At 42.4% G+C, this 15,775-nt stretch overlaps 1 protein-coding gene across 2 annotated transcripts in view; it reads right to left on the minus strand.

Moving 5' to 3' along the window:
* CLTC (clathrin heavy chain) overlaps positions 1-15,289 on the minus strand; it is a 34,812-nt gene extending 19,523 nt beyond the window's left edge. Inside the window, exons 1-7 of one of the 2 annotated variants that reach the window (XM_062592802.1) lie at positions 14,982-15,289; positions 5,985-6,192; positions 3,597-3,865; positions 3,109-3,270; positions 2,217-2,330; positions 1,644-1,817; positions 460-657 (exon numbers count right to left, since the gene is read on the minus strand). In XM_062592802.1, the coding sequence (XP_062448786.1) occupies positions 460-657; positions 1,644-1,817; positions 2,217-2,330; positions 3,109-3,270; positions 3,597-3,865; positions 5,985-6,192; positions 14,982-15,023 (1,167 nt within the window). In that variant the 5' untranslated portion in view covers positions 15,024-15,289. The remainder of the gene's footprint in view (positions 1-459; positions 658-1,643; positions 1,818-2,216; positions 2,331-3,108; positions 3,271-3,596; positions 3,866-5,984; positions 6,193-14,981) is intronic. The other variant, XM_062592803.1, reaches the window with a different exon arrangement.
* Positions 15,290-15,775: the final 486 nt, after the last annotated feature.

Here is a 15,775-nt window from a genome sequence, read left to right on the forward strand (position 1 = left end):
ATTATGTTTTGCCAGGCCAGAATAACAGCCAGAAACAGTATGATTGAGCATCAGCTCAGGTACTGCTTTTGAGATGTGCAACAGCAATCTATTAAGCCAGTTCCAATAGGCAATACAGATTTCAGTTCAGAGAACTGTCTTACAGAATTTAGATGCCCCATGCTGCAAGCATGTTGCAGGGATTAAGATGAACACTGAATACATTAAATCACATAGTCAATCATTTATTCCTTTCCCCCTTTATGGGCTTCATACAAGCTTAAGAATCTTCCAGCATAAAATGAGTAGTTTCAGCATACAGTGTATAGGTTCTCCATAGGTATGTTAACAAGTACTACATCAGTGCAACAGGAGTGGTCCAAGACTTGATTTCATCACTCGTGAAATTCAGTGAGCAGTTCTGAAGCATGAAGCTTAAGCTAATGGAGTTCAATACTATTTTCAATGTTAGCGTGTTACCTTTGGGGCATTAGCTGCCACTTTTGCTGCCTCTGAGTAGTTCCCTTGTGCAAACAGTGCATTGAATTTCCTGGCAAACAGTTCCTCAGCTCCTGCCAGGTTGTTGCGGACAGCCATTCGCAAAGCTAGGTCAGGATTCTGCAGCACGTTTGTGATATAGGGAATAATATTCTCTTCTTCCACACACACTGATAGCACCTGAATAAATCAACAAGGAGAACTTCTAAGTGAAGCCAAATAAAAGAAGTGAGCCAAATGCCAAGCTGATCTCTAACAGGGAAATTATGGCATGCACAGAGAGCTTTTCCATCCCTTGATTACTGCAGGGACTTTTTTTTTTTTTTTTTTTTTAATATATCTAGAAACAGATTTCTAGCTGAAAAGAAACTCTACCATCCAACTATTACACCAAAACAGATGAGCCACTGTTACAATCTAACATTAAGTACAGGGATAAGCACTACATTTCTGCAAACTGTACTCAATGTCTTAAATAACTGATTCTAGAGGATGAGCAGGGGACAGGGCTTCTGATCCATATTACTTACGTTCAACAAGCAACATTTGAAATCAATTCAGTCCAGAAGCACAGTACCATAAATGTTTCTAGACCGAGACACAGCTAATTTAGATGACTATCAAGATACAGTAACAAATTCTTTGAGGCTCACAGTTAGGAGGTCTCACTAACATATATTTTTAGAGAAGACAAGAGTTCCATATGATGGTACACATTTATGCTTTACCTAAGCAAGGTATTTCCAATTTGAAGAGGGCTTGTCTATTTAACTATCAGCCTTTAAATATTCAGTCAGACATAAGATGTTCTGAACAGGAAGTTAATGTATCTAAGACTCCAGTTAAAGCGCAGTCTGTAAGAGAGTATCATGTGCTTAGAAAGAGGTATATTCTAGCTCTGTCCTCAACAGGAGAGAGGTGTTCAAATCTCATAACCACTATTATGTGAAAGCCAAATTCTCCAACTTGGTTCCAGCTGCATCAGAAACTAAAAGCCAGACAAGCTGCACTCCTATTTCAGATATCAGATACTACATATTCCTCATTCTATTATGCCACCTTGTTCATCTCTAAAGGTTTTTAGGCACTGACATGAATACGGTAGTGTATCAGTAAGAGTCAGTGGGATTGGCTAAGCAAGGGGGTTCCAGTCCAAGCTTCCTTACTTGTCCCTTTCTGTTGACTCCTATAATCCCAGCTGTTGCTTCATGCTGTGCAGTAACAAATATGGTTTCTCCACTGATTCTGTTCATGTAGATACACGTGCCAGTTTCAAGGTCATACAAGTGGATATAGCCATATTTTGTTATCAGAAACACCACATCATGCTTGTCACTGATCTGCAAAACAAGAATAGATTAATCAGATCTGGTATTGGATAAAAACAAGTGCTTTTGAGAATCAGTAGACAGTTGTGCCATTTCAGGAGTACTAGAATACTGTTACATTTTTCCTGAATAATTGAACAGACTATGACCACAGTAAAATCACGTTTTAAGAGCCTGGAAGATAATTGAAGATACATGGATATTTTTTCCATTAATAAGTATAAGCTCTTAACACTAATAAACACTACACTACTAAAGCAGGAGCAAATGCCCTCCTACTAAGTTAAACCACTTAGGTTAGTGCCAAGCCTCAGTTTTATACTGACCACTTGGCTTTCAGCACCCTGCTACCCAGTCATACCTGTGAAAAGAAGTTATGGACTTCTTGTGCTCATTTTGCGGATATCATACCTGCATTGCAACGGGAAAGTCATTTTGTGCTTCAGGAGGAAAGAAGACATCCACTGCTTTCTTTGGAAATGGCTGATTCCCTGTTGGTGGTGTGCCAACTTCAATGATATGCAACTGTGCAATAGATAAGCTTATTAGTTCTTATATACAATTTATGTAACAATAGATGCAACGCAAAGAAGTTATGGCAATTTATATACTGTTGGGACTTAATCTCAAGTTTATGCAAACAAGATATGCTTAACAACCAGTCTTCCTGAACACCTTCATGGGCTAAAGGTATGGCATGCAGCAGTCTCTTCCACAAGAGAGAGAGCGCAAGCACGCATGTGGGGGTCTGATCATTAGTCATCTCTAGCTGCTTAAAAGTTTAAGAATTTAGTTAGGTCACTTTTACATTCTTCAATGGGGTAACATGTAGCATTCTTCAGAAACAGTTTAGAAGATGTTTGTCTGAATCTTGTTTTAGTTCCACTTTGTTTCATTACTTAAAGTGGTCTACAGAATTCTAGGATTGGTATTAGGCTGCTAGCTAGCCTTGCAGCATTAGTGTTTAAACTTTTTCAGCCAATAATTTGAACATAAATTAAATCTTTGATTGGCATCGAAGAAAAATTACACCACCTTCTTCTTTAAGCTCAGCTTGTGGAGCTTAAAGTTGCATCTCTTGACTATCTAATTAATTTGCTGGTCAGGATATACTACTTCACTTCGTGACTTGAAACAGACTCCTACAAGTCAGGTAGTCCATGCTGTAAAATTGTATGTGCCCCAACAGACACATATATTATGGCTGTAGTATCTAGCATTCATCAAGACAACTGGTTTTCCTGGAAATAGGTAATCAGAATAAGTCATTAAAGTTTACAGCATGTTTAGAATCAAGTCTTACCTTACCCCCAGCTTGCCCTCTTACTGCAAAACAGAAGAGTGTGGATTCTTCAGCATTTCCTTCCATCTTGAACTGTGCAAAGCTAGCTGCATGCCCTTCAATTGGTTGTGACACTTTTCTATCTACAGAATAGAGCTGCATTGCTCCCACAACACGATTTTGCTAGATAAGACAGAACAAGAGTCAGGAATAGAAGGCACTTGACCAGCAGTTTCATTCAGGTTAGCTTTGGTAAACACATTGTCATATCACGCTGAAATACCATGACTTCTGTGACAGAAAGGCCACTTTAGACTACTGACACTCTACTAGTATTTATACCATGATTATAAGGTCTCCTGTCATACCAACTTGATTATTTAAAGATTTACAGGCATTTACATTCCTAGCAGTGTTTTAGGAAAACCACTTCAGTCTTGCTCCTAGAGAAGGAGAAGATGAGCCCAGCTCTGGGCCTTCTACCCTGGGTCTCATTAATGGTAAAGTACCTGGGCAGATATGCCAGTTAGTAGTAGCCATTTCTGCTTAGCATCAGTACGGTAGTTGATGATCTGGCAGCCAGCAAGACTAGAATGGCGATCAAACATTTTCACAGGCTGGGACTCCCCCTCCATGCTCCAATGGTAGACTGCATTATCCGTTACAAGAGCAACAGTATTCAGAGAAATCCACTTCCAGAAGGTGACGTCATCTGTCATTGTGTGGGCCTTCATTTTGCTCTTCATTTCAATGTTAAATATTTGAAGTGTTTTCCCAGCTAGAAGACACAACATTGTTAGCCAGGTTGCAGTTTCCACCTGCCATTTCAAGCACTGGTTAAAAGCAGAGGAGCTGTACTATAAATTAAACTCATCACTTCCTTTTAGAGAATGCATTGTGTACTGTTTGTATCATTCAGTGATAAGCTGTTACTTTTAAACAGACCATAGTCCTGGAGCTAGTTTTACTGTCATGCAATTGTAGAAATTTTGGTCTGAATTGGTCATTAGTTAGCCACCTTAAATAGATGTAAAAACAGCTTTTTACAAAACAAGAGCTTCGGCTTCATGAACAAGTTTTATTCTACTTTATGTACATCAAATTAGACTGCAACACTGCTGGGTCTCTTGGAAGTGGTGAAGAGAGCTACAACAAGGTCACTAAAAACTACATCCACATCTGCTTCAAGCAAAACAAAAACACAAAACGGAAAGGTCAGGTTGACAAAGGGCTTTTGTAATTCAGACTCAGTGTAACCCTGAAGTTACACTAATAGGTTACACAGAACTACCAGCTGCAAATTGGAGACTAACACAAACTGTGCAAGGAAAGGAATCAAGTGACCAACACAAGCTCTGGAAGGTAAGTGCTTTGAATTACACAGAATGGTGAATATATGCATCCTGAAGAGCCATCTTTAGTCATTTTTACCAGAGAGATTTTACAAAGCAGTGGCATGTATGAAAAAATTCCTTCCTGTTGAATAGATGATTAGGAGAACTCTGACCAACTCCTGCTAGTTTTAGGAGACAGCTATTTAAGCACATGACAGTGCAGCCCAAGAGGAATATTAAACATTAAGTGAAACTAGGTACAGGTCAGAACGTCCGCTACAATTATTAATTATATCTGAACTTGATAAGATACCATTTGTGCAAGTGTCTTCATTCACTAAGGATTAGTTTAGTTCAAGTCACCATTAGTTCGATCATCAAAATAATGAGTCAAGAGTTTCTCCAGAGGGTGGAGAATCACATCTAACACAGTGTTATTCAGGCTACAGGCTAGCAGTTTCCCTCCACGTCTAGTGCAGCTGGAGCACTACGGTCAAGGAAGAAGAGACTCAAGTGTGCCTATCCTACACATTATGCCTGGCATATTATGAGACAAGAACTAGACTTAAGTTGCAAGGGTCAGTCCCATTTATAAAAAGCTTAGTATCGAGATTATTGTGCTAAGTTAAGCGCACTCTGAGCTCTTGAGTGAATTAAATTTCTGAATCTTAAAGGATTCCCTTATTTGGAAGGGCACCAAAAAGAACCCCTCTGGATTCAAAGCTTTTCGCTGTTTCTAACGTCATTGTTTAGTCTGAGCCATTTGATTTTCCTTTCTCTTTTCATAAGACAGGACAAGAACTAGTACAATCAATTGAGGTAACTCACCATCTGTACACACAAGAAAGCATTAAAGTTGTGACAAAACAGTAGCACAGTATTAAAGTCAAAATTCAATAACATTAGAATTAGAACATTTAGATCTTTATAATGGCAGTATATTAGTTTCTAGAGCGACAGAATATTTGAGGCTTCTCAGAAGAGACCGATGGCCTCTGGAGGCCCTAGAAGAATGCTTGTTATCTATATTGCCAGAGATACGGAGTTAGCTGACCTTGTGCTCTATTAACTACACATGACTCTTCCACAAGTAGTTTTACTTTTCTTATCACTGACTCATATTATGAATATGCAAACACTGGTGCACCAGCTTTCTTCCAGCCTGGCCAAACTTTAAGGCCGTTAGGAACATTTCCTCCCTCTCCACAGCCTTAATATTCTTCTGTGCTTAAGAGTTCAGGTCTCACTTGCCCCTAAAAAGGTTCCAGAATATAGACTCCAGAAGTGTTCTTAAAGCCTGAACTCTTCTTCCTGTTCTTCTCCCAGCTCAGAAGCATTTTGACTGTAAAGCAAAAACTCACTCTAAAGATCAGAGAACTGGTAGCAAGAAATGTACTGCCCAGCTACCCTCAGAAGAACTAGATTTAAACTCTCAATAAGCTGTGGAAAATTGGCAAGGGATCATCCCACATGAATAGCCCAAGAGACTTAAATCATTCATAAACAAATCTTACCAAAAGCTTTTCAGCCACTTCAAACAATTCTTTATCAAGACTTCCATACCTTTTAAAGCAATGACTTTACTGGCAGGGTTCATGATAGCACTGTCAGCTGAAATTGGTCTTCGAATGGGGTTGCTGGGGTCATTCATGTCAATGATCACCACTTGAGCTTGTTCTCCCACTTTCTCTCTTATGCAGATGAATTTGTCAGATTCCATTGTCAGAGTGCTGAAACCAATGTTTGCTGGGTTGATGCCCAGATTTTGGAGCTGGAAGACAAGAAGGTTTAGCCCTAAGTTGCTACTACAATATAATGCAGTATATGTACAGTATAGCTACCAGCATGTCTTATGAGAGTTGCAAGAGATACTAGGCCTCAGGTCTTTATATGACAAGACAGCTGGAAGCATGCTACCCAAAAATGGTGCGACATAAGTTCTTACCATCTCCAATTAAGTCCAGCAGGCTTCCAGAAGAAACCCTGCAGCGTTCAAGTACCTTCGGGTACCTTGTCTTCAGTGTCTATCCGCAACTTACTGCTTTAAGAACTCAAATTCTGAGCCCCTCAAATTGCTTAATATACTGAACTTGCATGCTCCTCATAGCAGTGCCGAAGTCACAGTTTCAGTAATAACTCTCACCAGCTTGCCTCCAGAGCCCTAACTTATTCCATCTGAGCTTGGCAGCTATCACTATTTCAAGCTTAATGCCACATGAGAGGCATCTGAGCTTTATCTTTATCCCTGTAGAGTTACTTGTTTAGCAATTAACATAGCCCTGTCTAGCAGCAAGGCTGTATACCACCCAGAAGGTAGAGCTAACACATATAAGACGTTATATACTGAGGTCAGAAATGGCTCATCTGCAGCCATACTTCATACAGAAGATAGCCGCAAATCACCTCATTTCCTGCTGAGCTACAGTCTGCTTCTATGGCCCTTTAAGCTTACCTTTAAATTATAATTCTAGCATAATTTGTAACAAAAAGTCAAAGCCACTTGACTGCGCTTGCAACAAATTAATGCAATAGAACATTAGTACCGAGAGTTTATTCCGCTTTTAACAGTAGAAATGCAAAAAGAGTTGTTTCATACTACATACAGAATGTCCAGCTTGTGGGCAGACAGGCCATACCTTAGGAACACAAGATCAGTTTTTCCACCATTAGAGGAACTGTCACTTTTTTTCTAACACTTCAGACTTTTTTTTTTCCCCCTTTCTAGGAGATTGTACCACGAGCCCTTTCAAGTCTTCTAAAAATGCTAGATCTTGAAAACCATTTTAATTTCACAGCAGTAGCTTGAAGCAAAATGCTAACTAAGTTCTTATCAGCCGTGCTCTGCAGGGGCTTTGGGACAGCCACGCCTTAGCCATTCTGTTGCAGCTTCTGATAAACAGGGTGTTTTACTACACTTCCCCTTTGTTCTGCCTTTCAGACAGCACACACAAGGAAGAAGGAACATCTAAATTACAGCACACCATGCATTTTAATAAAAAAAGGCTTCATAAAAGGCACTTCAATTGCTGATCTGTACTATACAGAGACTCAAGAGAATCCTATCTTAGTCCAGCTTAAGGTACAGGCCCAAAAGCAAGGCAGTTTTAGCTCCTTGGGTCTGCTGAAGGACAGGAGTTCTAAAAGTAGAAGATTCTTCCAGTTCCTAAGTCTCTACAGTCACTCAGCATTTTGAAGTCCTTCGTCCGAAAGGATACTACTTCATTAATAAAGTTGGTTTTGCTCTTTCATGGACTTTACCCTTTGAAGCTCTCCAGGGGGGCTCAAGCGTGTCAAGTTTTCAATTCTGTACCAGAAAAGACACGTTCAGGCTCTCTAATGCCTAGGGGCTCCTTTCATGACTACTTTACACAACGAATTAATAATGATCTTTCAGCAACACTTAAGTCCATTCAGCTTTTCTACTTCTGAAGAAGGTAAAGACACAGTAGGGCTAGAAACAGACCAGATTTAAACTTAGTTCTTAGAGGTAGGCATCAAGTGAGTTATTACGACCTTGACCAGCTCAGGTCATTCCTTCAAAGTAGAATACCTACATTTTCCGCAACTTAACACAATGAATAGTTTCATTCAAATGCAGCTCCCATACTGATTCATCCATCCGACACTAAAGCTAGGAAGCCCCTTCAAGTAAGGAGCAATTTTTTTTTATCCAGATGTTTCAGTTGACTGTCACAAGAGACAGATGTCTTAAATGCTATAACTACAGACATCACACCTGACTTCATGTATTCCTTTGAGAGGGTACAACCTTATTACTTAGATTTAAGCGAGTGTTCCCAGTGTCACAGAACATGACCACAGGTATCTGCCTAACAGTAACAGCACTCCATTCTTCATTGCAGGTAGGGAATCAAAGTTTGTAGCTCATCTTTAGCTACATAAATCTGAAATCTTCCACATGAATCTAAGTTCAGATCTCCAATTCACACCTTTGTTCGGGCAGAGGTCTCCAGGCCAGAGATTCTGCTATTTGTACGCCTGCTAAGCAGGACTATAAACAACCCAGTCACATCTCTATAGGCAAAGAAGGTTTGAAGATAGCAATAGTTTCATCTGGTAGAGTTGGACAGATTTATCAGGATGAGGTGTTTCCTTTTACCAGGGCTGCAGGCTTAACTAGTAGAATGTCATTTATCAAATGTATAATTTCCTTGTTAATTTGGTAGAGGACTGTAGTTTCAAAGTGCCAAGTACTCAGGCTGGGAGGAAGCTCACAGCACTGTACTCAAATTGACACTGCTAAATAAAATTAAGTTAAAAAAAAATAAATCCAGAAACAAGTCCTAGCAGATGGCAGACCTCTTAGAGAGGTCCAGAGTCAGCCAGTGAATCAAAGTTGCTTAGATACTGCAAGACAGATTTATCTTAATCATGACCAATCCCTGCCATCTGCTAGGAGTCACAGCTGGGGTATTCATCCCTAGTTAGGAGTGGAAGATGTGGTTCTTTTTAAGCTGAAGACCACTTTCAATGGCTAGATATTTTTTTCAAAAAATTTAGTCAGCTGGTACTGGCATTCTGAGGAAAGCCTAAAAAAAGCTTCCAGATAGTCATGATCATTAGTGAGGTCTTTAAGTAAAGAAGTATCTTCTAACAATCCATCACCATCTCAACAGATTCAAACCTATGAACTAACTCTACTTTAAATACTGAGACAGGAAATTGCTATTAATCATGACAATCTCTGCATTCAACTTCACAAAAACCTGACCAGCCAAGAGATTGCCATATTTCGCTTGATTAGTGAAGCTAATAGTAACTATTACTGGCACTTAGATTTGACGCATAGCATTCTTAAAAGTATAGATTAACGTCTGGAGTACAGACTATTCCCTTCCCCAAACAGATTAAAGTTCAGATGAGTGATGTAGGAGTGTTTAGAAAGCTAAGCAAAGCAAACAGACACACTAAGATTACCATTACACGGCATGAGAAGAGGTATTTCTTTGAATGTAGTATAGAAATACTACAAGGAATAGTATTGCAATTTCAAACTCTTGAGTTTACACCACAAATAAAAGACTGCAGCACTCTACAGCAGATTTTATATCACTTCTCTTACCAGCAAGAGGAAAAAAAACCCAAACATTTAATATTGCACTCATTTAGGTCCACTAGCTTTCACCAATTCAAAACCAAGGTTAAAAAAAGAAAAAAGAGAAGAAGGAATCTTTAGATATTCTAACACTACATTATGAAAAAAATGCTTCCCCAGCATTTAAGTAAGTTGAAACCTGAACTTGTTAGCTTTGCTGGAGCAAGTGATTTATAGTCCAAGTTACTTTACACCAACATTTGTTGGAAAGTTTATTTACAACAGTCTTCTGAAAGCATGTTAAGAAGAAAGTGTTCTGTGAAGTTAGTGGTGGACGAAAGCAGAACTAGGAAACAGGTTTCTAGACATAGCAGCAACTGCACTACTCACAGATGCAGGCTTGAAGAGTTTAACTAGAAGCTAACTTTCAACTGCACTGTACTAAGCTATCGAGTTCTACAATAACATTTGTCTAAACAGTATTAGATGAATCTTTAATACAATAGATGAAAGTCTGATTAGCAAGACCAAGTTTTCACTGGAAGATGATCCAAGTATGTTCTTGGTATTTACCCACAGAAGTTACCATTCAGTTTGGTGTCAAATACACAAAACTGCTGACAATAATAGCTTTGTTGACCTCTTCCTGGAACATTTGCTTTCTTGTGACAGTTTGCTTAGCTGTCAAATAATTTCTCCTTGCCTACAAGGAAGGGCACAGAACTGCTGAGCATGCATTTCACCTCAACTCTGACACTCAACAGGATACAACTGCTGCTCTTGTAGCCACAGCAGCCGCTTAGTCTCTGCCCAGAGACGCCTTATCTACACGCAGCTAGGAGTCAAACAGTTGTGAAATGCCAGTTAACAGAAATACTACTAGTCTTTCAGGAAGCATAGAACAGCTACCTTGGCGTGCAGCAAATCACGTTAGTACTACCACAATGCCAAAGTTTTACTTAGTTGAACAAAATAGGCACCAGGCTATACTTAAGCCACTCATTTGTTCCTAACGTGATACTTAGGCAAAGAAAATTTAAATTCTGCAAAAGACCTAGATCCATGCTGATCTCAGTGTGACCAACTACAACTTGTGTGTTAGAGTCTCACAGCCTGTTAGCCACACTGAGGTACTCCATATTTACTAATACAAGGTAAACACTACAGTCAGACATGTTAGGAAGTTATGTTTTCAACAGATAAGAGACCTCTACGATATTCAAGAATTCTTCTACTTCCATATCCTTCCTATGCTCTGCCTCAGCCTCAAAAGGCTGAGATTATCATCCGGTCAGCAGCTACAGATGTGCTGTGCGACTACTTCAGCTCCAAGTTACAGTGCGAGATTGTACCTGTTGAAACTTCAGCACAGAACCACTAGCCACAATTATTTATCTTTGGTTAAGTCTCCACACAGTCCCAGCAAGAAGTGGCAATGAGTGCTGCCACCAAGACAAGCAGGCCTGTTGACTTCAGCATCTGCTAGGGACACGCAGAGAGGACTAGCCAATGCACTACTTAAGCAAATGTGCCTATCCAATTAGCTGAGACACACACACATTTCAGGGAGCCTAGATACTTCACAGTCTTCTTTGTTAGAGATTTTCCCCTATACACTCTGTAAACGCACTCCAAGTTCACCGCTTTTAAGAATTTGGCCCGCTGAGAAGCAGGGGCTGGGGTAAACAATGTTAGGCATAGCAGTTTTGCCTTTAAGTCCTGGTTTCTTAAAAGACCAATAAAGACTTCAATGCTTCAAACTAAGGCTGTAATAGAAGAGTGGTTTAGGACATATTAAATTGTTTTGCTGCCAGCACAATATATGGAAGATATTGTTCAGTATTGTTATAGTGAAGTTGTATATCCTAAGTTTTACTATACAACACCTCAGCTGTCCAGTTTTATTCAGTTAGCTCTCTGGCATGACTAGACGTGATTGAGAACATTACCACACTAGAACAGCATAGCAGCCACTCAGGTTTATTAACAACCACTAGATACAGGAACATTTTTCCTAGTTAGAAGAGTAGTTCTGTCTCAGCCTCAAATGCTATGACTCCGCTTGCTGCAGAAGCTGCATGTTTTCTGTATTGTCTAGACTAGCCTACATAATAGATTTTTAACATATTTGAAGTTCATGGAGGTACTTGTTAATGCTTTAAGTTACGCTAGTACAGCAGTATGCCTAGATCAAAGTCAGTTTTGTGTATTTCAGGACAGTATAGCTAAACTAGAGGTCAGTTAATCTCCCACTAGCTTGTGTTACTCCTTTTCATTCATCAGGAACTTGTGGTATTATAAAAGCTCCATGCACTCACCACAGTTAGCTGTCGAATTTTACTTTCACAACTCAAATACACAAAGGCATTCAAGTTCTACTGAATCCATGAGTTGTTACTAGCAGCCAGATTTGCAGTCATTCAGTTTACTGAACTCCAATCTCATGCTATAGGCCCACTGGAATGTTTCCTCACGGCTACTTCAAGTAAGAAATTTCACTATAAAGTTTTATGACAAGAGTCTGGTAGGTTTGATAGCACAGAAATCAAAGTTTTTCCTTTCAAAGTTCCACAGTAGAGTGGAATTTTGCAGGGTGATGTTGATGTTTTGTGCAAGGCAGACTTCTATAGTAGACAATACACAGATAACAACCTGCATACTTGAAGCTACTCAGCTCTTGGAGCTATGTAACAGTATTCATGCCTGACTAACACAAAACCTACAACCCAACAACACTTTTTTCGCTTCATGTAATTAATAATCATAAATAAAACTTACTTTAAACCCAGTGAACTAACCACCTGCCATGTCTTACTTGTCCAGCCTTAGGAGATCTTCAGTTCAAGTTATGGGTACAAAATATGCTGTACTGTGTACCCAAGGACATTCAGAAGCACCACAGTGCATGGCGCCTGGGCCCATCAACTATTCACTCCCACCCATATCAGCTAGCTAAGATGCTAACTGCCACAGCTAATGCCAGCAAGTCCTGAAGTACTGTGATATGGACTACAGTTGAGGTGAAACTGAAGAGTTGATTTGCTTTTAACTAATCTAGAAGATTGGCACTTTCAATACTAAGCTCCCAGGAACTCTTTTCCATCCATATCCATTGCTAGGTTCTTCATGCAAAGGCTCCAGTAGGGTACCCTGTCATTCAGTGAAACATTAGCTGTTCACTTACATGTGTTGCTTAACACCTGCACGACAAGTTTCCTAGATGATGTAGGTCAGAAACAGTTCAGGATGTTGTGTTATTTGAATCCATCAAGACCACCTAGGAACTGCCTGGAGCATGCGGAAACAGTTTTGGACTGCAATAATGTGGCAATATCACTATTTCTGCTCTCAAAGTTTACTTCAATGGCAGATTAGAAGACTCAGCACGAAAACAGTACCCCCCAGAACTCAAGTTCCCCTAAGTTTTTTTCAATGAAATAAAATAAGGAAGTTCAGTAGTTACAAGGAAACTTAAGTGTCATGGGCAACAGGCATGCAAGCGCAGTCTCAGAAGGCTGGCCTCCAAGTCTTAAGAAAGATCAGCTTGTACATGCAGTTGTGAAGGACATCTTGTTAAGTCACCCCGTCTACATTAAACGGGTACTGAAAAGTCCATCTCACTTAAACAGTCAAGTTCCATAGTAGTATTGGCATGAAACCTATCAGTGTTTCTGGAGTGAAGCAGATGAGTTTCATTATGTAATAGTACTCATGTCATCAGGGACCTGGTAGTGGGTCACATGTATGGTTTGTATCTTAAGTAACGCACCACAGATATGTTGCTACAGTACTTTATTAAGAGCTGGTGTACCCAGTACAGAAACGAGCGCTTGGATCTTCTTAATACCATGTTCCCGGTAATACCACTACTCAAATGAGAATACTTATTCAGAACTGAAGCTCTGTTCAACTGATAACATTTTCCTGTCACTGCTAAACAGAAGTCCATGGCTACACTAGAAACATGAATTCTGGTCTGGCTTTAAATTGATATCTAGGTAAAACTGTCCAACATTTAACAGTTTCAGTGTAACTAGCCAGATAAATGGGGAAAAAAACAATTTTGGTAGCACTATCAATTATCTAACAATGACACTATGGACAGTGGCAATTTATATGGCAAAATAAGCTTCTTCCAATGGTTCCTTTAACAAGTGACCTAGAAATTAAGTTCTTTTTGCTTGGGACAGAGAAAAGTGGCAACTTTGACAAATCAAGCAGATCTGTCGCTATACCTGCCAGTGAGTCAAAGACAAGCCACCTGAATAAGCTGACATCATGGGGAAACAGGACTATAGATGGGTTGCGAGAAGGCAGACATCAAAAATCCTACACAGTTGCGTAAATACTATGCAAATTTTACTACGCAAGCTCTCCTCAAATAGGTACTCCTTAGCAGCCAAGACAAGTTTAATATCACCACGGTGACAACAACTCAGGGTGAGAAGCACAGCGTGTAAGCTATAGGCTCTCTAGACTCAAAATACACATTGCACAACTGGATCACCACTTCCAGCCCCCTCTTTATACTCCAGCTTCAGCAAGAAGCATTAAAGATGCACGCTTATTTAAGAAGGTAAGCTTGCACTTCAGCAACGGAGCAGTTTCAGAAACTGTCACTAATATTTTTAGAAGGCTAACTCTGGAGGGGGCAGGGAAACAAACAAACAAACAAAAAAAACCTAAAAGCCATCATTTGGAAATAATCTATTATCATCTCATTGTGGTTTCACAACACCCTCCAAATCTAGAATTTGTCAGAAGCCAGTAGCCACTAGACAGAAAGCACAGACTAGGCATTTCTGTGTCTGCACTGCCACAGCTGTGCTGCAGGGAAGCCTGCAGTGGCTTTCTTATTTTGCTGAGATATGTGTTTTTCTTCAAAGAAGACAACACTAGGAGTCAAAACTACAACAAAACAATTTAATGTGTTATTATTATTACAGGAAGCTTAACCTCACACACACACACAAGATATTAGTAAGTACAGAGACAACTTTTACCATCTCATTAATTTATCCCTCATCCCCCTCCTTTGCAGGCCTCATTCCGAAGTGAATTTTTTTTAAAAATTTATTTATTTCTTCCCCCGCTTCCAGCGGCCCGGAGAAGCCCGGCGGCGGCCGGGAACCATCCGCACTCTCCCCTCGCACCCGCCCCGCAGGTGCTCGCGCGGGCACGGCGCCAGCCTCGCCTACACCGGCGGGGGAAGCGCGCTCGGCCGCCCCGCGCGGGCACGGCACGGCACGGGACGCGGCGGGAGGCCGAGGCGGGCGGCCGGGCCCCGGCCCCGGGCGCACGCGGGGGAGCCCCCGCGGGCCGCGGCCCTTCCCCACCCCCTCCCCGCCGCGGCAGGAGCCCGCCGGGGCCCGGCCCCGCACGGAGGCGGCAGCGGGCCCGCCCGGGGGAGCCCTTGGGGCGGCGATCCCCGAGGCGGGCGGCTGCGCGGCGGCGGCTCCGCTCCCCTTCCCCCTCCCCGCCGCCGCCCGTCCGCCGGCGCCTACCTGGAGGTGCTCCTGGAAGCGGATAGGCAGGATCTGGGCCATGGCGGCGGCGGGCTGGGGCTCCAGTCCGAAGCCGGCCCGGAGCTGCACCTCGGCGGGGTCCGCGGAGAGCGGGCGGCGGGACCGCAATGGCGGCGCGGGCCAGCGAGAGGGGAGAGCCGCGGCGATCCGGAAGCTGCCCCCGCCGGCGGAAGGATACCGCCGAGGAAGGAAGGGGCCTGCCCTCACCTGCCGGGACCCGGCCTTAACTGCGCCGGCCAGGCGGAAGGATCCCAGCGGGCGGCGTGAGTCACCCGCGGCGATCCAATGAGCGCGGCGGAGGGATCTGCCACCGGAAGGGACTATTTCGAGACTCAGCACTCCTCCCTCCCCGGTCTTTTTTTTTTGCCACATCATGCGACCGAGGTGCGGCGGCGTCACTTCCGTTCCGCGCTCGTCGCCCCGGCGGGTCACGTGAAGCGGGAGCGCGGCGGGGCAAGGTGACTCGTCCCGCGGCGGCAGCGGCGCGGGAAAGCGCCCGGCCCGGCCCGGCCCGGCCCGGCCCGCCGCGCCGCGGGTGACCTTGGCCCGCGTCTCCCTCCGCAGGCCGGGGTCGCGGTTGCCATGGCGACGGAGGGGGGGGCGCCGCCGGAGACCTGCAGCCCCCAGACACCCTCGTTTTCTCACCCTTTCTCCCGCCTGTCAGACAAAAATCTCTGTATTTTGGCCACCAAACCGCGCTCCGGATCCATGGAGCTCGTTTCCCCATTTTTTTTTTTAAGGCAGCAAACAGCAACGCGGCAGGAGAGGATTTG

The sequence above is a fragment of the Rhea pennata genome, chromosome 20 (genome assembly GCF_028389875.1).
Source record: "Rhea pennata isolate bPtePen1 chromosome 20, bPtePen1.pri, whole genome shotgun sequence".
NCBI classification, from domain to species: Eukaryota; Metazoa; Chordata; class Aves; order Rheiformes; family Rheidae; genus Rhea; species Rhea pennata.